Source organism: Erinaceus europaeus, chromosome 14, assembly GCF_950295315.1.
Source record: "Erinaceus europaeus chromosome 14, mEriEur2.1, whole genome shotgun sequence".
Classification (NCBI taxonomy): domain Eukaryota; kingdom Metazoa; phylum Chordata; class Mammalia; order Eulipotyphla; family Erinaceidae; genus Erinaceus; species Erinaceus europaeus.
The window spans coordinates 3,079,765-3,103,062 of record NC_080175.1 but is presented as its reverse complement, the minus strand read 5'-3'; the positions used below and the strand labels follow the sequence as shown (position 1 = coordinate 3,103,062).

Below are 23,298 nucleotides of genomic sequence, written 5' to 3'. Positions count from 1 at the left end.
CCCAGCCTGGGGACCATGTCTGCTGATTCCTCATGCCTGCGGCCGTCTGGACAGTGGGAACTGGACCCCCTTTCTCTGCCTGTAATCCCTGCCCTGGGCTCAGGGTAAGATGGCTTTTGAAAGACGAGTTTGCCAGCTTCTCAGGCCACACGAATGAACCTGACAATCAACGCAGGGGGAAAGATTCATGAGTGATGACACCGGACTAGAGGTGTCTCTTTGTCTCTCTCCCCTTCCTTCCTTCCTTCCTTCCTTCCTTCCTTCCTTCCTTCCTTCCTTCCTTCCTTCCTTCCTTCCTTCCTTCCTTCCCTTTTTGCCTCCAGGGTATTGCTGGGGCTCGGTGCCAGCACTACAAATCCACTGCTCCTGGTGGACATTTTCCCCATGTTACTGAACAGGATAGAGAGAAATTGAAAAGCCCAGGAGCTCGAACCCGGATCCTTGTGCTTTGTACTATGTCTGCTTAACCCGGTGTGCGACCGCTTGACCCCTCTCCTTTCCTCTCTGTCTCCCCCTCTCCTCTCAATTTCTGTCTCTGTCCAATAATAAATAAATAAACATATTTAAAAATTTAACTCATTCTCCTTGCACCAGCTTCACCTCTTGATAAACTGACTTTTCAAAAGCTGAGTCCAGAGGGGACTGGGCAGTGCTACCCCTGGCTGAGAACTCATATCAGTGTGTGAGGACCTGGGTTCAAGCTCCTGGTCCCCATAAACAGGGGGAAGTTCCTTGAGTAAAGAAACAGTTTTACAGGTCTCTCTCTCTCTCCCTGTGTGTATGTATGTATATATGTATGTATGTATATATGTATGTATGTATCTATCTAATTTTCTCTCTGATCCCATCAAGTAAATAAATATTCTTTAAAAAGCTGAGTCCTGATCCTTAACGTGCTAACAGATGCCAAGCAGTGTAGTCCTGCTGTCCACAGAGTCCTGTGTGGCTGGAAGGACAGAGTGAAAGGGAACCAGGCCCAGCCTTGTGACCTGGGCAGGGTCAGTGTCCATTAACCACAGGCAGGCATGCCCGCAGCCCCGACACGGCTTCCAGAGTGGAAGGCTTCCTACACGTCCTCACAGCCTGCACACCGCCTTCCACAGACACGACACGGGGGCTCCTCCTACCCTTCTGGCCCAGGTCCTCGAGGGTGGGGGGCTTCCTTGATCCTCAGCGTGTGCCAGGGGATGGGGGACACCGCAGGACCCCCAGGTGCCATCCAGGCTCTCTGCCGGGAGGAGAGTGTAACCACTAGTCGCGCCAGTGCTGGGTTCTAAGATGTAGGTTTGGTTTTCAAATATGACCAGTCCCCTGTTGAAAAAGAATGGAAGGGGGAAACACAGTTGAAAGAAAGTGTGACTTCTTGCTTTGTACCCAGTTCTTCCTCCCTCCCTCCCTTCCTCCCTCCCTCCCTTCCTCCCTCCCTCCCTTCCTCCCTCCCTCCCTTCCGCCCTCCCTCCCTTCCTCCCTCCCTTCCTTCCTTCCTTCCTTCCTTCCTTCCTTCCTTCCTTCCTCCCCTCCTTTCTTTCTTTGTTTTTAAATATTATTTATTGCTCCAGCAAAGAAATAGACCAAACCACCTCTCAGCTCTGGAAGACAGTGGTGCTGGGGATTGAACGTGGGGGCCTATGGGACCTTGGGCCTGCAAGGCCTGTGCTCTCACATGACAGACTCAGTTCTTCACAAAAGAGAAGAAAAGCAAAAATGCCAATTCACTGACATTTTTCAGGTCTTTTTCATCACAGGACATTTCTGTGACGTAGGCTGGCTGGATGCATTTAGCCGATGTTTTTTGAAAGGTCATCCTGAGAATTCTGCTTTTGTTTTGAAATATTTTATGGCAAAGACGAGGCTGCTTTTAGTCTTAAGTCTTGTTTGTTTTCACTGCTCAAGTCTACTGCCAGGAAGCACGGCTCAGAGAAAATTTGTTTTTATCTGCTCAGAAAATAAGTCTATTGGGGGCTGGGTGGTGGTGCACCTGCTTACATGCACGTGTTACAGTGCACCAGGACCCGGGTTCAAGCCTCCACTTCCCACCTGCAGGGGGGAAGCTACACAAGCAGTGAAGCAGGGCTGCAGGTGTCTCTCTGTCTCTCTCCCCCTTCCTCTCCATTTCTGGCCATCCCTATCCAATAATTAAATAAAAGGAAATTAAAAAAAATAAGTATATTTGAATTAGTAGACACAAGAATTTTGTTTTTCCTTCCGGGGTCGCACACATGGGACCCCACAGTCCCCAGGCTGGGCCTTCCCCCCTTTGATCACAGGTAGAGAAGGGTGACACCACGGAGCCACTCCCGTCTCTGGGGAGCTTCCTTTGGCGCCCTGTGGCTCTCACGGTGCTACAGGGGCTCGAATGATAGCCCTTGCACATGAGAAAGTGTGAGGACGACCAGGGAAGCTTTCTCCTGGGCCTGGGTCACATGAAGAGCTTGTGGTCAGAGATTTGCTAGGGTTTGCACCACTTCTGGCGGACATTTTTTTTTCTTCTTCTTTCCTTTCTTCCAATCAGAGTGAGAGACAGAGAGGAAGAAAGGGGAAGAGAAAGGCCCCACAGTAGCACTCCAGCAGTCATGAAGCTGCCCTGCTGGGGGGCAGGAGCTTAAAACCTGTGTCGTCACACATGGTGAGGTGTGCACTCGACCTGGTGAGCCTTCTCCAAGCCACACCCAGAACATTTTTCTTTAACACGTTGTTCATTTACTGAGTGGAGAGAGACACACAGAGAAAAGTTGAGTGGGAAGGGGGAGCTAGAGAGCCACCTGCAGCTCTGCTCCGCCATTCCTGAAGCTTCTTCTCCCTGTAGGTGGGGACTGGGGGCTTGAACCCAGGTACTTGAGCATTGCAACAAGTGTGCTCTACCAGGTGTGCTGCCACCCAGCCCCTGAGTTTTTTTTTTTTTTTTTTTTAAAGAAAAAGTCCTACATCTGAGCTATTCATTTTGACCGGCCTTATTTCCTAAAGTGTTGTACAGACTCTGGTGGAAGGGTGGGGAGAGACCTGCTTTCTTTCAGAGCCAGGCAGTAGCGCACCTGGTTGAGTACAGGCATTACAGGGTACAAGGACCCAGGTTCAAGTCCCTGGCCACCACCTGCAGGGGGGAAGCTTCACGAGTGGTGAAACATGGCTGCAGGTGTCTCTCTCTCTCTCTCCCTTTTTATCTTTCCTTCCTTTCTTGATTTCTCTCTGTCTCTCCCCAGATAAAATAAAACACCACAAGGGAAAGAAACCTACTTTCTTTCTAACTTTGCGCGTTGAACCTGTGAGGTGTGAGTAAAGGCGCCGGGCCTCACCCTGCCCCCCAGAGGCTCAGGCTTGTCCCCTGCACCTGTCTGTCCTTCTGGGCCACAGCTTGTCCCCTCTTCCTGGGAGAAAGTGCCTGTCCTGCTGCATTGCCCCAGGTCTGAGGTTGAGGGGATGGCCTTGGGAGGCTAAGCTTTGGGTTCCAGTTCCAGTTATGCCACTAAAGGTTGTGCTAGGCATTTTACCAGATAGAGACAGAAAGGGAGGGGGAGAGAGAGAGAGATAGAAAGAGATAGAGGGAGGGAGAAAGAAAGAGATAGATGGAGAGAGAGAGAGAGAAGGAAATAGATGGAGAGGGAGAGAGAGACATAGAGGGGGAGAGAGATAGAGGAGGAGAGAGAGGGAGAGAGAAATAGAGGAGAGAGAGAGATAGAGGGAGAGAGAGGGAGAGAGAGACAGAGGGAGAGAGAGACAGAGAGAGATAGAGGGGAGAGAGAGGGAGAAAGGGAGAGAGAAATAGAGGGGAGAGATAGAGGGAGAGAGAGGGGGAAAGAGACAGAGAGAGATAGAGGGAGAGAGAGAGAGAGAGGGAGAGAGAGAGAGGGAGGGAGAGGGAGAGAGAGAGAATGAGAACCACAGCACTGAAGCTTCCTTCAAGGCAGTGGGGAGTCAGGCTCAAACCTAGGTTGTACGCACAGCAATGCAGCACACGACCAAAAACAGCTATTTCTCCACCTTCTGCTTCCCACAATGACCCTGGGTCTACACTCCCAGAGGGATGAAGAACAGGAAAGCTATCAGGGGAGGGGATGGGATACGGAGTTCTGGTGGTGGGAATTGTGTGGAGTTGTACCCCTCTTATCCTGTGGTTTTGTCAGTGTTTCCTTTTTTAAATAAATAAATAAATAAAACCTCAGCTATTTCACTGGTTCAATGCTAATTACAATATTTTATTTACTTCAGTGAGAGGGAGATATAAGCAGAGAGAAAGAAAGACAGAGCCCAGAGCCCTGCTGAGCTCTGGCTGATGGTAGTGCTGAGGATTGAACCCGGAACCTCAGAGTCTCAGGCATGAAAGTCTCTTGCAGAACCACCATGCTGTCTTCCCAGTCCAGATGCTATCTTTTAAGATGACAAGTTTGCACAGCCCACAGACAGTGTCTACATGCACCCCAAGGACCCTGGGCAGACACAAGGGCTGCACCCTGCCTGAGCCCATGGAAAAGCTTGAAAGCTCAGCTGCTCCATCAAAGCGCTTCAGCTGTCTGGACCTGCCTCCCAAGAAGGGACCCTGAGCAGTGTCCTGCTGTCACTCACTGAGACCCATTCATTCAGTCGCTCCAGGCTTGCAGGCTTGCTCCATCTAAAAGGAGACTTTTTATTCTTTTTAAAAAATATTTTTATTTATTTGTTTATCAAAGAAACAGAGAAATCGGGAGTCGGGCTGTAGCGCAGCGGGTTAAGCGCAGGTGGCGCTAAGCACAAGGACCCGCATAAGGATCCCAGTTCAAGCCCTGGCTCCCCACCTGCAGGGGAGTCGCTTCACAAGCGGTGAAACAGGTCTGCAGGTGTCTGTCTTTCTCTCCCCCTCTCTGTCTTCCCCCTCCCCTCTCCATTTCTCTCTGTCCTATCCAACAACAATGACAACAATAATAACTACAACAATAAAACAACAAGGGCAACAAAAGGGAATAAATAAATAAAAATAAAAAATAAATGAAAAAAAAGAAACAGAGAAATCAAGAGGGAAGGGGAGAAAGATAGAGATAGAGATAGAGAGAGACCTACAGCCCTGCTTCACTGCCTATGAAGTTTCCCCCATGGGTGGGGCTAGGGGGCTTGAACCTGGGTCCTTACTCACTGTAATGTGTGTGTTCAACCAAGTGTACCTGCCCCCTTAGACACATTCTTCTTCTTTTCCTTTTTCCCCTTATTTTTTATTATCTCTATTTATTTGATAGCAACAGCCAGAAATTGGGAGGGAAGACAGAGAGGGAGAGAGCTGGAGATACCTGCAACACTGCTGCCAAATATTTACTTGGATGTTGTTACATTGTTATTGTTATTATTTCACCCTCAGAAGGACTTCACACATATACAATTTCACTGTTCCAGCCGGAGATTTTTTTCAGATAGAGATTCACAGGAAGAGACAGAGACAAAGAGAGGGAGAGACACCACAGTGATGAAGTTTCCCCTCAGGCCCTGTGGTGCACCAGGTCGTGCACACAGCAAGGCAGGCCCCCTCCCGACTGAGCTATCTCACCAGCCCTCACCATCGGGAACTCATTCTCACCCAACTGCGTCAGCCCACCCACCCCACTGCGTGAAGTGTTACAGGTGGTGGTGGGGGGGCGAGAAAGGCCGGCTTGCATCTGACGGAGAAACACTGGGACACAGAGACAGGTAGAAATCTTGGTGTGGGGAGTCAGGTGTAGCGCAGCCGGTTAAGAGCAGGTGGTGCAAAGTGCAAGGACCCGCGTAAGGATCCCGGTTCCAGCCCCCGGCTCCCCACCTGCAGGGGGGTCACTTCACAGGCGGTGAAGCAGGTCTGCAGGGGTCTGTCTTTCTCTCCCCCTCTCTGTCTTCCCCTTCTGTCTCCATTTCTCTCTGTCCTAACCAACAACAATGACAGCAATAACAACAACAACAATGATAAACAACAAGGGCAGCAAAAGGGAAAATAAATAAATATAAAAAGAAAAAGAAAAAAAAGAAACCACTGTGGTTTGGGGTGATTCCAGGGTTCCTGGTCATTGTCAAGTCTGAGAGACGGTTTAGAGACAGTTATATGGATAATAGATAGTGGTTCTAGTTATGCTCTGTCACTAGGCATTGCACACACACACACACACGCACTGCACACACAAACATACACACGCACACACTCACACACACACTCACACGCACACACACACGCACACACATGCACATGCACATGCACGCACATGCACACACACACACGCACACGTACACACACGCGCACTGACGCACACACACACGCACACATGCACGCACACACACACACACAAACACGCACACACACACCCACACCCACACCCACACACTCACGCACACACACACACACACACGCACACACACTCACGCACACACGCGCACACACACTCACACACACACAATCACACACACATGCACGCACACACGCACACACGCAAAGCGTCCACAGACGCACACACACGGTGGGTTTCTGTCTCCTCTGCTTCTCCTACCCCTACACCAACACCTGCGTCACCTGCCACTCAAATCACATGCAGGACTTGGTCTGCCAACTCGGTGGTGATTTGAGTATCTTTGAAAAGTGCTTTATGAGGACGTGGAAACTAGCTCACCTTGGGGCGGGCGCTGGGCCACATCCGGTTAAACGCATGTCATGCGCTCCCGTTCCCCACCCCACCTGCAGGCGGGTGCTTCGTGACTGGTGAAGCAGATCTGCAGGTGTATCTTCCTCTCTCCCTCTCCCTCTCCCCTTTCAATTTCTCTCTGCCATGTCAAATACGAATAGAAAGGAAAAAAAAAAGAAGAGGGAAGTGTGTGGCAGCCCAGTTCTCCTCCTTGTGCCCACGGAAGTAGAGGGCCACCTGCTTGCGGATGGTGGACGTCCGGGGCCCCTGCTCGTGCTGTATGGCTGCGGGCACAAGCAGACGACCCCGCACATCAGGGGCACAAGCAGAGGACCCCGCACATCAGGGGTACAAACAGACGACCCCGCACATCAGGGGCACAAGCAGAGGACCCCGCACATCAGGGGTACAAACAGACGACCCCGCACATCAGGGGCACAAGCAGACCAACGCACATCAGGGGCTACAAGCAGATGACCCCGCACATCAGGGGTACAAGCAGACGACCCCGCACATCAGGGGCACAAGCAGACCCCCGCACATCAGGGGCTACAAGCAGATGACCCCGCACATCAGGGGCACAAGCAGACGACCCCGCACATCAGGGGCACAAGCAGATGACCCCGCAAATCAGGGGCACAAGCAGACCCTGCACATCAGGGGCACAAGCAGACGACCCCGCACATCAGGGCTACAAGCATACGACCCCGCACATCAGGGGTACAAGCAGACGACCCCGCACATCAGGGGCACAAGCAGATGACCCCGCACATCATGGGCTACAAGCAGACGACCCCGCACATCAGGGGCACAAGCTGACGACCCCGCACATCAGGGGCACAAGCAGACGACACCGCACATCAGGGGCACAAGCAGACGACCCCGCACATCAGGGGCACAAGCAGACGACCCCGCACATCAGGGACACAAGCTGACGACCCCGCACATCAGGGGCACAAGCAGATGACCCCGCACATCAGGGGCACAAGCTGATGACCCCGCACATCAGGGGCACAAGCAGACCCCGCACATCAGGGCTACAAGCAGACCCTGCACATCAGGGGTACAAGCAGACGACCCCGCACATCAGAGGCACAAGCAGACCCCGCACATCAGGGGCACAAGCAGACCCCCGCACATCAGGGCTACAAGCAGCAGACCCCGCAAATCAGGGGCACAAGCAGATGACCCCGCACATCAGGGGCTACAAGCAGATGACCCCGCACATCAGGGGCACAAGCTGATGACCCCGCACATCAGGGGCACAAGCAGATGACCCCGCACATCAGAGGCACAAGCAGATGGCCCCGCACATCAGGGGCACAAGCAGACGACCCCGCACATCAGGGGCACAAGCAGACCCCGCACATCAGGGGCTACAAGCAGATGACACCGCACATCAGGGGCTACAAGAAGATACCCCGCACATCAGGGGCACAAGCAGACGACCCCGCACATCAGAGGCACAAGCAGACCCCGCACATCAGGGGCACAAGCAGATGACCCCGCACATCAGGGGCACAAGCAGACCCCGCACATCAGGGGCACAAGTAGATGACCCCGCACATCAGGGGCACAAGTAGATGACCCCGCACATCAGGGGCACAAGCAGACCCTGCACATCAGGGGCACAAGCAGACGACCCCGCACATCAGGGGCACAAGCAGACCCCCGCACATCAGAGTCACAAGCAGACCCCGCACATCAGGGGCACAAGCAGAGGACCCCGCACATCAGGGGCACAAGCAGACCCCCCCACCCCGCACATCAGGGGCACAAGCAGACCCCCCCCCCCCCCCCCCCCCGCACATCAGGGGCACAAGCAGACCCCGCACATCAGGGGTCAGAGGCGCGGCTTGAGGCTGCTGCAGCGCTAAAGAGGCCAAGGTCACCTCTGTGCTGTCAGTAACCAGGAGGAGGCTTCTGCATAGCGCTCTCTCCTGGATCTTCCCGGAAGCGGGAGGTGCTGTTCTGAGGGTCCCTGTGCCTGGCTAAGGAGAAGGCAAATCTTGCGACCAGAAGGCTGGTCACCAGTGGCCTGGGAGCTGGTGCAGAGGATGAAGTGCCGGACTCTCAGGCTCCAGGGCCTGCGTTACAGCTCCAGCAGCTATTGTGCAAGAGTGATAGCTGTTTCTCTCTCTCTTCTCCTATCTCTCTCACAAATAAAAATTATAAAAAAAAAAAAAAAAGGAAAAATGGCTGCCAGGAGCAGTGAAATTTGTAGTGCAGGTACTGAGCCCCAGTAATAATGCTGGTGGCAGAAAAAGGAAAGAACACTTGGGGAGTGCACTGGTTTGCTGCCTGCAGGGCCCAGGTTCAAGTCCAGCCTCCACCGCGTTGAAGAAAGCTTTGCTACTGTGGTCTCTTTTACTCTCTCTCTCTCCTTCTCTCTCTTTCTCTGTCTCTCTTGTCCTAACAAAAAAAAAGTTCTTTATGAAGCAAAATTTGAGATTTCTAAGTTGAGAAGTAGTAAATAAGTAAGAGGGGAATTTTGTTTATTAAAGTTGATATTCCAAAATTAAAAAAAAAAAGGACTTTCTTGCCCTCAAACGAAAATGCCAACATTTCACTTGCACTGCCACCTTTCCTGGAACATCCAAAATTCTGAACACTTACGGAAAAACATGTACCTTCAAGTTCGTTTCCAGACAAAGCCAATGACTGAACAAGCTTTTTGAGTTAATGCGAAACTTCAAGAAACTGTGACACAGGCATGAAAATGTTCTCTTGTCTCCTTTCATCTCTCAGCCATCCAAAGGGCAGATGCCGAGAAAGAGGACCAGAGGGCCGAGCACTTCCCTCTGCGGCAACACTTGGCAGCCTCAGATGCGGCTTAATTAAATAATTGCTTTGGACTGTCTCGGGTATAATTAATCACTGAGCTCCAGAGACTGCTGGAAACCTTCGCAGCGGCAGGATTCAAGGTCGAGGGCTTTCTGAGATAGGCAGCGGTGATGTTCTCACAGCCCTCACAGGCCCTGGGCTAGATAAACGAAGGCAGTTTCAGTGTAGGAGAATCTTCCCTGCCAGACTTGGAGCTGAGGGGCCTGGCAGTGTGGGATCCAGAGCAGCAGCCAGGATGTGTGGCTTCTCCCTCTTAGTAGGATGGGGAGGGGGGACAGGATTGGGACCAGGGGGAGGTAGGAGGAAGGGGGCACAGCATGGTAGGGAGGGGCGTGGGAGCAGAGGAGAAGGGGTGCAGAGGCAGGGGGTGCTGAGGTCCTTCAGGTGCAGACTCTGGGCTGCACCCTCACAGACTGCCCGGCGTGCCTTAAACCATGCCTCTGCTGCCCTGGCCGTCACCCCATGGTCAAGGTCTAGGGCACGCAGCTGGGCCCAGCCTGGACTTAGGCATTGCAGCCTTGGGCTGTTGTTGCTGGGGCTCACTGTACTAGGCTGAGTCTAGGCAGAGAGAGAAGCAGAAGCAGAGAGGGAGAGAGAAAGACAACGCGTCAATGAAGCTCCCCACGGCAGTGGGGCGGGGACAGGGGCCTAGGCCGTGTACGTGGCAGTGTGGGTAGGCCATACAAGTGGGCTTGCTTGCTGGCCCAGTTTGGGCTTTCGAACCTCTCCCTCCCCCTCTGCTCTCCTCTTCTCTCTCTCTCTCTCTCTCTCTCTCTCTCGGCAGAGCAGAGATGAGTGGGAGAGATCCACAGAAAAGCAGGAGCAAAGGAGCCTGGGGAAGGGGCCTTTACTTTGAAAATTGCCTGCCTTGCTTGGAAATCGCAAATCTGATTGTTTTTCCCTCAACAGAAGCCAAGAGGCAGCGATCACAGCTCCAGGCTGACTGCATCAGCTTTCAGAGTGAAAACTCAAGAGGCCTCGGCCTCCTCAAGGCTGCTTTGTGTCCTCCTTTCAATTCTGTTTTTAAGCGAGAAGCCCAAGTTCACGCAGCTCAGTGGGGCTGTTCTTATGAAGGTTTTTATTTCTACCTGACTCTAACAGGGCCTAGAATGTCACTTCTCTGTAATTCGAGGATGCTTAGAAACTATGGTTTCTCCCGGCCTGTTCTGGGCTTGATGAATAATGGAATTTCCTCAGGAAAAGACTCATAAGAATCATGCTCTCTCACCCATGTGTCCTGGAGCCTCCCCTTCCCAGAGCCCTGCCCCACTAGGGACAGACAGACACAGGCTGTGGATGGATCCACCTGCCAGTGCCCATGTCTAGCAGAGAAGCAATTACAGAAGCCAGAACTCCCACCTTCTGCTCCCCAAAAAGAAGTTTAGTCCATACTCAGATGGTTGATGATTGGGGAAGTAAACCAGAGGGTTCTGCACCCCAGTTCCACCAGGACCAGAAGCACCTGTCAGTAGGAATCTTACTGTCACATCATCAACGAAAGAGAGTCTGGAAACCAGCAGGGGAAGCCAGGCACTGTTCCTCTCATCTGAGGCAGAAGAGGGAAAAAGGAAGGACATTGCAAGTAGTAATGGATGTAGGGATGACTCAGAAAGGACGTGAAGGCAGGGCTTTTGGGAAAAAATGGGAATATATATATATATACACACACATACACACACGCACACAGAGACACACACACACATAAAGACACACACACACACACACACACACACACACTCACACACACAGTTAGAATCAGCCCATACCTGTGACATTGGGAGAACCACTGCAGTTTCCAATGGTGGGATGGGACACAGAACTCTGGTGGTGGGAATAGTGTGGAATTTTTACCCCTATTATCTTATAATTTTGTAAATCAATATTAAGTCACTAATGATTAAAATTAATATCTTTTACTTATTGGATAGAAACAGCCACAAATTGAGAGGAAGGGGAGAGAGAGAGGGAGAGAGACAGAGGGACACCTGCAGCCCTTCTTCACCACTTGTGAAGCTTTCTCCCCACAGTTGGGGATGGTGAGGGGTAATTTGAACCTGAGTCCTTGTGCATTGTAACATGTGTGCTCAACCATGTGCACCACCCCTTAAATCAATGATGATGATGACGATGATGATGATGATGATGACAGATTCATGGTTTAATCTCAGGCTGCCAGTCAGGAGGCAGGTGTGTGAACCAGGTTGCTTACAGGAGGTGCTTGCTGGTGATGGCAACCCACCTCAGGGACACATCCCTGGTGTCTAGATTCTGCTCCTGGAGACTCTTGAGATAAACCCTGACGTGACTGAAGTGATTTTCTCTCCACCCTGAGAGTATCAGATCTCAGGTCACGGCATCTGGCTAAGGTTCTCCGTGGCCAAGGCCACTCACCTGAGGCCAGAGCAGGTGCTGACACTGACCGTGGACCCGGGATGCCCTCGCACATGTCCGTGGTAGTAGCAGTGACCCTGGAAGGGAGAGAGTGGTGTCAGTCAGTCACTGTGTTCACTTGTCCCCCCACAAAAGACCTCTGGGCAGCTTTGCTTGTCCTCAGCCAATTCCCTTCCACACACAGACTCAGCAGTCTTCACTTTAAATAAGACGGCTCATGTTCAGTGGGGAAGCAATTACAGAATCCAGATCTTCCACCTTCTGCAACCCACAATGACTTTGGGTTCATGCTCCCAGAGGGCTAGAGAATGGGAAAGCTATCAGGGCGAGGGGGATATGGAGATCAGGTGCTAGGAATTGTGTGGAGCTGTACCCCTCTTATCCTATGGTTTTGTTAGTGTCTCCTTTCTTAAATAAAATAAATAAATAAAATAATAAAGAAAAAGGGAAAGAAAAAAAAAGACGGTTCATATTGATTGAACATCGGCTTATCATAATATTAAAATCCAGAAGTAGAATTGTGTGTGTGTGTGTGTGTGTGTGTGATACCCACCTCCAAAGTCCCAGTGACATCCCCTCAGGATACCCCCTCCCCAGACCCCCACCGCCCCTCCCTTTGGCCTCTAATAACCATCTCAACTTTCTTGATGACACCGATCAGAATCCCTGACTCTGCAATCCCAGACTCACTTATACTCAGGCTCAATTTATTTTGTTTTTAATTGATTATTTATCAAATGTGGTTTTAATTAAACACCCAGAAATATAAGCTCATGAAAGCACAAGCTGTGAACAAGCCAGGAGAAGATTAATTTCCATTTTAATAGCCAGGCTGGAGGGTTTCCTCTAAAGACCTCCAGACGGTGCTTGAAGGTGAACAACTTGCCTGCCTTCCCTGTTACCTGAGGCCCTGAGTCCTGAGCTTTAGACAGCTCCAGACCTCCCCCCCCAGCAACGCGGCCTCTTCACTGATGTAAGTGACTCATGTTTTGTTTAAAATTTTTTTTTTATTATCTTTGTTTATTGGATAGTAACATTCAGAAATCAAGAGGGAAGGGGAGAGAGAAAGAGGGAGAGGGAGAAGGAGAGGGAGAGGGAGAGAAAAGGGGGAGAGGGAGAGGGAAGAGGGAGAGAAGAGGGGGAGATGGAGAAGGAGAGAAGAGGGGGAGAGGGAGAGAAAAGGGGGAGAGGGAGAGGGAGAAGGAGAGAAGAGGGGGAGAGGGAGAAGGAGAGAAGAGGGGGAGAGGGAGAAGGAGAGAAGAGGGGGAGAAGGAGAGGGAGAGGGAGAGGGAGAGAAAAGGGGGAGAGGGAGAGGGAGAGAAGAGGGGGAGAGGGAGAGGGAGAGGGAGAAGGAGAGGGAGAGGGAGAGAAAAGGGGGAGAGGGAGAGGGAGAGGGAGAAGGAGAGGGAGAGGGAGAGGGAGAGAAAAGGGGGAGAGGGAGAGAAAAGGGGGAGAGGGAGAAGGAGAGGGAGAGAAGAGGGGGAGAGGGAGAAGGAGAGGGAGAGGGAGAGAAAAGGGGGAGAGGGAGAGGGAGAAGGAGAGAAGAGGGGGAGAGGGAGAGGGAGAGAAGAGGGGGAGAGGGAGAAGGAGAGGGAGAGGGAGAGAAAAGGGGGAGAGGGAGAGGGAGAAGGAGAGAAGAGGGGGAGAGGGAGAGGGAGAGGCAGAGGGAGAGGGAGAGGGAGAGAGGGAGAGAGGGAGGGAGGGAGGGAGGGAGAGAGAGAGAGAGAGAGAGAGAGAGAGAGAGAGAGAGAGAGAGAGACTCTGCTTGACCACTTTCAAAGCTTTCCCCTGCAGGTGGGGACTGGTGTTTGGACCTGGGTCCTACTGCATGGTGCCATGTGTGCTCACTCAGGTGGGACACCATCCAGCCCCGTGATTTGCTTCTAACCAAGGCTCCTTACCAGAACTCCAAGTTCCTGACTCTCTGGGCCCATTACAACTTCATGAGGTTTTGAAAAAGACGCAATACACCGGGCTAGAAGACAGCTGACCAGTAAGTAGCACGTGCTAGCATGTGCGCCTTACCAAGCAGGAGGCCCTGGGTCCGAGTGCTGACACCACACGGGAGCAGGAAGGACAGCAGCTCTATGGAGAGTGGGTGAGGCTGCAGCGTCTCTTCCACTCCTCCCTCTCTGCCCGCCCCCACCTCTCTCAAAGACTAAAACAGCAGCTTGGGGAAGCTGTTTAGCCCTGGGCTCAGCCCTCCACACCACGCACTGAAATAGCAGCAGCAACAGCAGCAGCAGCAGCAGCAGAAGCAGCAGCAGCAGCAGCAGCAGCAGCAGCAGCAGCAGCAGCAGCAGCAGTAGCAGCAGCAGCAGCAGCAGCAATGAGAATGACACAGTCATAGTGGTTCGCTTATGCTTGAACCCACGAGACCTGATTGTTACGAGGGGTTCAGGGAGAACGCTCAGGAACTCACAACCCAGACAGACACACTCATGTTGCCATGAGCCACACAATCATTCGGGGCTTTGACTCTGCGGATGGAGGAAGGTTTTCTCTTGGAAGTCCCTCTGGCTGTGACCCAAGCTGGGGGGCAGGCAGGGAGCCCCCAGGTCTGGGAGCTGCAAATCCCTATCTGGACCTGAAGAGGCTCGCACCTTTGATCACGGTTCCCTCCAGCTTAGCCATACCAAGCTGCTCTTTCCATTTCCTTATCTGCCCTCCACCAATAACCATAACCAATAATCAATAACCAACAATCAATATAGCAAATACTCTTCTGCAAGGTGACTCCTCAAGCCTGTCTTCCTGCTTTCTCTCCCTCTCTGACACTGAGGTCTTCTGTATGTGAGATTTTACTGCACCCAGACCAGCTTTTTCTTTTCTTTTTATTTCAGACACACACACACACACACACACACACACACACACACACACACACACACACACACACACCACAGCATCAGGTCTTTCCCTGGTGCTGTGACACTTTCATGGGTTCACACCTGAGTTGCACTCATGTGAGGGAACATGGACTACTCAGTGAGCTACCGTAACCCACCTCTCATTTCAAAACCTGTTTTTCTTTTCTTTCTTACTGCTGAATTTGGAAGCTAAGCTTTCTAGGAGTCCATCGCCTAATCTGCCCCGCACAAGTCCCTCTCCTGTGCTATGTACTCTGTACCGACTTCTCTCAACGGTGTGCTCCGCAGAGAAGCAGGGTTCATTTTGATGATCTCCACTGATCCATCTTCTCTCACAGAAAGTGCTTTCCGTAGGTGCTAAGAACACTTAGCGCTGGGGCAGGGTGATTTTCTCTCACGCCTTCTGTAATCTGATATTAGAGGTGCGATTTACCCTGCATTCATTCCTGCCTCAAGTGTAGGTGGAGAGGTTTCATGGAGATGTTGTTTGTAGGTTTGGACTTGTTCTATTTGACGAAATGTTTATTTTTTCCCATTGGAAAGACTGTCCAAATACTGTCTGTTTATTTTGTGGTTGCTTGTCTGCACAAGCCTTACACGTGTGCGTTCTGTGTCTGCTGGTTGACTTCTTTCATTTTATTTTCAAAGACATAAAGGGAGGAAATGGAGAGGGAGAGACAGCACCACTCCGCCATTCAGGGAACTTCCTCTGGTGCTGTGCAAGGTGATCCCATGTGGTGCTGAGGACTCAAACCTAGGTCTCTGCACATAGCAAAGTGTGTGTTCTGCCAGGTATGCTGTCTCTCTGTCTCTTTCAAAACTTAATTTTTAGGGCCAGGAGATGGTGCACCTCATTGAGCGCACATGTTACAATGTGTAAGGACCGGGGTTCAAGCCCCCAGTCCCCACCTGCAGGGGGAAAGCTTTACGAGTGGTGAAGCAGGGCTGCAGGTGTCTCTCTGTCTCTCTCCCTCTCTATCTTCCCCTTCTTCCTCTACTTCTGGCTGTTTCTATCCAATAAATAAATAAAGATGATAAAAATGATTTTTATTTGATAGGACAGAGAGAAATTGGGGTATAGGAGATAGAGAGGGAGAGAGAGGGAGCGGGTGGTGGCGCACCTGGTTGAGCACACATGTTACAATGTGTGAGGACCTGGGTTTGAGCCCCCGGTCCCCACCTGCAGGGGGAAAGCTTTGCAAGTGGTAAAGCAGGGCTGCAGGTGTCTCTCTTCTCTCTCCCTCTCTGTCATCACATTCCCTCTTGATTTCTGGGTGTCTCTACCCAAAAAATAAAATAAAAATACCAGAAAAGTAGAGGAAGAGGGAGACAGAGAGAGAGAAAGAGAGAGAGAGAGAGAGAGGGACTTACAGTACTGTTCCACCACTTATGAAGATTCTCCCCTGCCGGTGGGGAGCTAGGGGCTTGAACCCAGGTCCTTGTGCATGGTAACATGTGTCCTCAACCAGGTGCCCCCTCCCGGGCCTGCCTGCCTCTTTCTCCCCATCCCTGCACACGAGCCTCTGGGCACAGATCCCTCTGCCGGGCTCTGCTGAGCCAAGACATCCTACCGCTGCCACCAGAACTCAGACTGAGGAGACTCCCCACCACACACACAACCACAAAATTACAGCTTCCCCTTTCCAAAGCCTCTAACCATGTATTTTATGCACTCACTACTTAACCTAATGCCTTTGCCCACTCTGGCAAAATAATAATTTGCTTCTGCTTAATACCATCAATTGAATAGAATGGCAGGCACGGACTCCTAAGCTGGGAAACAGGAGCCCTTAGCTCCACGCCGTGCAGAAAGGAAAAGCAGAAAGTTGTCAGACAGCTCTCAGTGGGCGAGAAAGGGAAGCGCTTTCTAGGCTCATTCCCTGACAAAGATGACCCGACCCTGGGATCAGAAAGGACGGCTGGCAGGCAGTGCTGTGGTGTCGGCCAGACGGAGGTGATGGCCAGGGTCTGTTCCCCTGGAACATTCTAGGGCCTCCCCCGCCATATGGAACATGTCAAAGTGTTTGGCTCTGGCCTTCGATTCACACAGCATCTTAGCTGGAGTGGAGCATGGGGCCAGCTCAGGCCCACGGTCCCTGGGTCAGCCGGTCCCATCCCTAAGCAGATGTGGACACTGAATTCCTGCCTAGTTGTGTGGCCTTGCCAGTCACAGGGAACTTAGTGCCAGAGTGGGGACGAGAACCAACCCACCAGGCAGGATCCAGGTGGCCTCCCCCTCCAGATCTTGTTGGGGAAAAGAAGAAATCATTGCCCAGTGGCTGGGGAGGTCACCCAGTGGGTAGAAGGCAGGACTTACATGCATGGGGTCCTGGGTTCGATTCCTAGCAGTGCACATGTTTGAGTCTGGTCGATTTATCTTATCAAGCAAAATAGATGTTGGAAACAAAAAGAAGTGGGGGGTCACACAGCAGCACATCGACTGAGTGCCCAATACTATGCCCAGTACGATGCACGAGGACACAGGGGCGAGCCCCCCGCTCCCCACCTGCAGCGGGGGAGCTTCACCAGAAGTGTTTCTGTTTCTCTCTCTTTCTCTCTCTCCCCCTCCCCGTGTCAATCTCTCTCTGTGCAGCTGGGAGTGAGGGATTCATCATATGGGCATCCAGCCCCATTGACAACCCTGGTGGCAATAAAACAAACAAACAAAAAATAACAACAGCAAAAGGAAGACACCCAGATGGTCACCAGCAGTCTGGACCTGGGAGCCTCCCCAAGGACCACAGGATGCCGTGCAGAGCCGTCCAGGAAAGAGACCACTTTGCAGACGGCAGGATGTGGGAAGGAGAGGCGTGTGAGTCTGCACACACAAGCACAGGCTGTGAACATGTGCGTACAGACGTGAGCTGCTCTTCAGCCTGTGTGTGTGGGGTGACTTCTGTTTACCCTGCAGGAGCCAGACCCCTTAGCACCCAGCACCCAGCACCCACACTCCCAGGCTGCTGGCCCTCTCAGCTCTGGGTCTAGGCCAGGGACTCTGAGGGGCAGCATCTCAGGACTCAGGCTGAGCCTGTCCCTGCTCTTGGGGCCTGGAGATGGCTCCTCTGTCAGTGAGTGTGTGATGGCCAGGGGTGGTGTCCTGACTCAGTTTTCCTGTTTAGAGTTCCTTCTTTAATTTTTTTTGTTTTATTATAGTGAGAGAGGTATAGAATGAAAGACTGAGGTAGAGATAGAAGTAGATATAGACAGACAGACAGACAGACAGACAGACAGACTAAACACTGCTCAGATCTGGCTTATGGTGGTGCTGGGGACTAAACCTGAGACTTCAGAACCTGAGACTTGAACTCATTTGTAGAACCACTGTGCTATCTCCTCTGCTCCTTTTGGTGGTGGAGGAAGAGGTGGGAGAGTTGAAGAGAGAGGGAGAGAGGGGATAGAGATGGAGAGATAGATGATATATGATAGACAGATAGGTAGGTGGTAGATGATAGATAGATAGATAGATAGATAGATAGACAGATAGATAGATAGATACAGAGACCAGAGCACAGCTCTGGCTTATGTGATGCCCGGGATTAAACCCATGCAAGTTTTCTGTTTTACCCACTGGGCCACCCTCCACCCCCCATTTGAAATTCAGCATTGACTTTGTACAATGCCTATACTGGGGTTGACTCTTTCTGCCCAGAACTTTAGGGTCCCAGAAGTTCACAGGAGGAAGCAACGTGTAGCATGTAGGTGAGGCGATGGGTGGGGGACATGCTGACAGCTTGTCCTGTTAACCTCTGCACTGAACTATGTGTAATTCCACTGAGTGAATCAATGTGGAGAGAGACGGGGGGGAGAAAGAGAGAGAGAGAGAGGAGAAAGAGAGAGGGAGAGAGAGAGGGGGGAGAAAGAGAGAGAGGGGGAGAAAGAGAGGGAAAGGGAGAGAGAGAGACCGAGAGAGAGAGAGAGATTCTTCTGCTCATCCTGACCCCCAGTCCCAGCTCTTCTTGGAGGGGGAGGGGCTCTGTGCAGGTCCCCAGTGAACAGGAAGGGCTGGTGGGCTTGGGGTCCGGGAGCTCAGGGCTGTCAGCTTGGCAAACCGTGGGCAGGAGTGAGGGAGGGGCCCGGGAGGAAGAGAGGGTCTGTGAATGGATCGCCCCAGTCACCTGCCTGTGGTTTGGGGGTGTCTGGTGGGGTGCTCTGACCTACTTCTCTAAATCCTTCTGCGTCCTCAGAAAAGACCCTTGTCTTGTCTTTCACCTCTCTTGGCATCTATTCCTGAATAAATCCTCAATTCCTACACATTTATCAACAAGGCCTCGGATTCCTACACACTCGGGGCCCTGAGGACGTTCTACACACCCCCATTGCCAAGAAGACCTAAGCTCTCTTGGACTCATGCTTCCTCAGCCTTTAGATGGTGGCTCACATGCTCTTTCCTCCAGGAAGCCTTCCAGGGATTCTTAGCCCAGGTTAGGCCCCTTGGTCTTCCCTTCCATGCACTTAGCCAGGATTCTGATTGGAGTTGGGATTCTTGGAGTCAGTTGCCTCCTTCCTACAGGAGCTGGAGCAGGAGGACAGGCCTCTGTTGAGTCTGTAATGATCTGGAGACTCAGCTACCTGTGAGTCTGTAATGATCTGGAGACTCAGCTACCTGTGAGCAAGGGACCCATGCCTCTGCATGGGGATGTAAGAAGCTGGACCCCCAAAGGACAAGGGGGTGACTGCAAAAACCTTCTTGTGAGCAGTTGCAAAGAAAGAGTTAGTCTGTCAGAGCCAACCCAGTCTGGAAACAAAAGGGGCTCCTGTCCCTCCCTCTCTCCTCCAACTCCCCCTTCCTGCTGGCCTGGCCCTCTTGAAATAATAGAGAATAGTTCAAACCAAGAACAGGCTTTGTTCTAGAATAGAGTTTCAGGAGCCCAGTACTGGAAGAGAGAAGGTTTTTTGTTTGTTTTCCCCGAGCTCTGCTCCTCTCTGGCTGATGGTAGTTCTGGGGATTGAACCTGGGGACCTTTGCTACCTCAGGCATGAAAGACTCTAAGTTTTTTTTTTTTTTTTAAAAAATGATCTTTACTTATTTAATGGATAGAGACAGCCAGAAATTGAGAGGGGAGGGAGAAGGAGAGAGAGGGAAAGATAGAGACAGACAGAGAGAGAGAGACAGAGAGAGAGAGAGAGAGTGAGAGAGTCCTGCAGCCCTGCTTCAGCAATCACAAATCTTTCCCCCTGCAGATAGAAATCCAGGGCTTAAACCTTGGTCCTCGTGCACTGTAACGTGTGTGCTCCACCAGACGCACCACCACAAGACCCCAGGCACGAGAGTCTTTGCAGGACCACTGTGCTGCCTTCCTGGCCTGGAGGGAAGGTCTTGGGTCCTACAACCCATCCCAGCTTGTGTCCAAACCCAGCTCCTGCCCCCCGACCACCTCAGCCTGGATAAAGGCTGGTCCTCTCTCTGGTGTGTATGTGGGCGGGAAGTTGACTGGAGTTAAGCTACTCTGACCTCCAGCTGGGGTTCAAGCAGCAAGCAAGTCCCTCCTCTACACAAAGGCTGCAGTGACACGGCGTGGCTCCCAGCCAGCCGGCCCTCCTTGGGCTCCCTGCCACGTGCTCTGGCACAGACGTCACTTGAAGCAACAACCTAAGACACAACCTCCCGTCAGATGTGGCCACACCTGTTCCAGCCTGTCTGGGCGATGGGGGCTCAGGCCCGAGGACTCCACACCCTGAGCCAGTCAACCACTGCCCTGCTCCTCACAGCTGTCCACTAAGGGCTCAGCAAGGGAGGGGAAAGGAGACCCCTTAGCCCCAGAGAGCTGCTTATCTTCTGGATAATTTTTACCAGAGGAGAGTCATTGCTGCTGACTTTGGGGGAATAAAGGGATGAGTCAGCACATTTCTGCTGTGTTTTCCAGGCTGAGTCAATAAAACCCACCCCCTCAGGCTGCCTGTCTCCCTGCCACAAACACAGTATGAAGGCTGGGGCTCTCCTTAGGGTAGTTTTTTTCTTCTTTTTCTTTCTTCTTTTTCTAGAAGATTCAGATGTATTGGGCCCTGGATTTTCTGCAGTGAATAAAACCAGGTATTTCCCTGTCAGCAAAGTGTCTGGCAGCTTGGAATGGGATTCTTAGGGGAGGAAGCAGGAAGCTTAAGTTATTTCTTTCTTTTTCTTTTTCTTTTTTTTAGATTTTAAAAAATGATTTATTTTCTTTCTTCCTTTGTTTCTTTGTTGGATAGAGACAGAGGGACATTGAGAGTGGAGGGAGAGAGACAGAGAGATACCCGCAGCCTGGCTTCACCACCTGTGAAGCTTTCCCCCTGTAGTTGGGGACCAGGAGCTTGAACCTGGGCCCCTGTGCCCTGTACTGTGTGCACTTAACCAGGTGCGCCACTGCCTGGCCCCAGTGTTCATTTATTTTTTTGCCTCCAGGGTCATAGCTGGGGCTCAGTGCCTGCACAACAAACCCACAGCTCCTGGAGGCCGTCTTGTCTCCATTCTTGTTATTATTGCTGCTGTTGTTGGACAGGACAGAGAGAGGTTGAGAGAAGAGAGGAAGACAGAGAGGAGGAGAGAAAGATAGACACCTGCAGACCTGCTTCACTGCCTGTGTAGTGCCCCCCCCCCCACACACACAGGTGGGGAGCCAGGGGCTCAAACTAGGACCCTGTGCCTGTCCTAGCACTTCACACTATGTGTGCTTAACTTGGTGCACTGCCGGCTGGCCCCCACTTACTTTTTTTTTTTAATCCCACAGGTAGTGTGTGCTTGCTGCTCCCGGAGGTTTGGGGGTGCCTGCTAAGCTCACCTCCAGGGGGTGAAAATAGACTCTAGAGCCCAAACGGAGACCAAACGACAGCACCCACTGAATTCCCTGCCCCTTGAAAGGGGGCTTCTGGTATATTCTTACAGAGGATCCAACTCAAGCCTGGGTGGAAGTGAGGCTTCTTACATATCCTTGTTAGCTAAGCCTTGTGGCCCCACCTGGCGGGTGTGTGTGTGTGTGTGTGTGTGTGTGTGTGTGTGTGTGTCTCCTATCACTGACTGACTGAAGACAGCCAACAGTTCTCATGGCTGTTCTAGGTAGGGACTTGGCCTCCTCCAAACGGAAAGGACCAGCCTTCTGCTGCCTCCTCCCCTTTCCCCAAAGGGACATGTCTTTGAGGACAGCGATGGGGTAGGTGGAGAGAAGGATACTTGTCTGCTGTCCCATCACTTCATGGAAAATTGAGAAGAAAGAGAAAGCTGGTGTGTGTGTGGCCTGGGAGGCCGCACAGCGTGTGAGGCCTGGGGGTATGAATCTGTGACCAGAACCACCTATGCCAGAGGGCTCTCTCTCTTTCTCTCTCTCTCTCTCTCTCTCTCTCTCTCTCTCATTCTCTCATGTACAGATAACAAGTCTTTTTTTAAAAAAAAAAAAACAACGTTTGCTTCCCCATATACACAACAATGAAACCATGACCCTGAAGGGGACAGAGGCCAGTGGCAGGACCCGAGAGGAAGGAGGTGGCGTCACTGTTTCCAAGAAGTTGTAGCTGTGTTAGAAATGGAATTTGAGGCGGGTGGGTGGTGGCGCACCTGGTTAAGCACACATAGTACTAAGCACAAGGACCCACGCGAGGGTCTGCATTTGAGCCCCTTCGTTCCCCACCTGTAGGGGGACCACTTTTCAAGTGCTGAAGCAGGTCTGCAGGTGTCTATATTTTTCTTTGTTTCTGTTTGTTTTTTAATTGGGTAGAGACAGAGAGAAATTGAGAGGGGAAGAGAAGATAGAGAGGGAGAGGGACAGAGAGACACCCGCAGCCCTGCTCCACCACTTGTGAAGCTTTCCTCCTGCACGTGGGGACCAGGGGCTTGAACTTGGGTCCTTGTGCACTGTAATGTGTGCATTTAACCAGGTGCACCACTGCCTGGTTCCCCCCCTCCCCCTTCTCTCTCAATCTCTCTCTGTCCTGTCCAATAAAATGGAAAAAAATGGCCTCCAAGAGCACTGGGTTCATAGTGCCAGCACCTAGCCCAGTGATAAAAAAAAAAAAAACAAATAAAAGAAGAAAGAAATGGAATTTACAAAGAAAGAACAGGCAGAAACTCACAACCCCCTTTCTGCTTTTTTTTTTTTTTTTTTTTTTTTTTTTGTTACCAGGTCAAACAACAGAGCTGTCACAAGGGAGAACCGCAGGAAACCCTACCATGCCCAAGATGTAGACTGGCTCAAGGCCCCAATCTCCCATCCTGCTTCTTCTTCTAGCGTTTGCCCTTCTTCTGTAGCCATCCTGCTTATTTAGACTCTCACCTACTCCGTCACCCCCTCCATTCCCAGATATTCTCTGTGAGATAGGAGCCAAGGAGCCGTCAATCCCCCTGCCTACATGCATATTTCCTGACCCAAAGGGCTGGAGAGGCAGATCTGAGCAGCCCTCCAGCTTCCACTGCACTCTGGGCAGAGACAAAGGCCTTTTCTACCGTCCTGCCGAAGCTGGTGAGACGGTGCTGGCATCCCACAGCACCTGGCAGTGTGGCCAAGTCAACTGTGGGCCTTCCGTACATGTGATACGACTGAAAGACCCCACCCCATAGTCAATTTTTATTTTATTTTTTAAATATATAACCAGAGAAAGAAAGAGGGAGGGAGACTAGAGAG

At 51.6% G+C, this 23,298-nt stretch overlaps 1 protein-coding gene across 1 annotated transcript in view; it reads right to left on the bottom strand.

The window, feature by feature from the left end:
• The window catches only part of ADAM12 (ADAM metallopeptidase domain 12), a 253,987-nt gene that overhangs the window by 91,309 nt on the left and 139,380 nt on the right, over positions 1 to 23,298 (bottom strand). Inside the window, 2 exon segments of the mRNA XM_060171088.1 lie at positions 1,128 to 1,311; positions 11,841 to 11,917. Coding sequence (XP_060027071.1) covers positions 1,128 to 1,311; positions 11,841 to 11,917 — 261 coding nt within the window.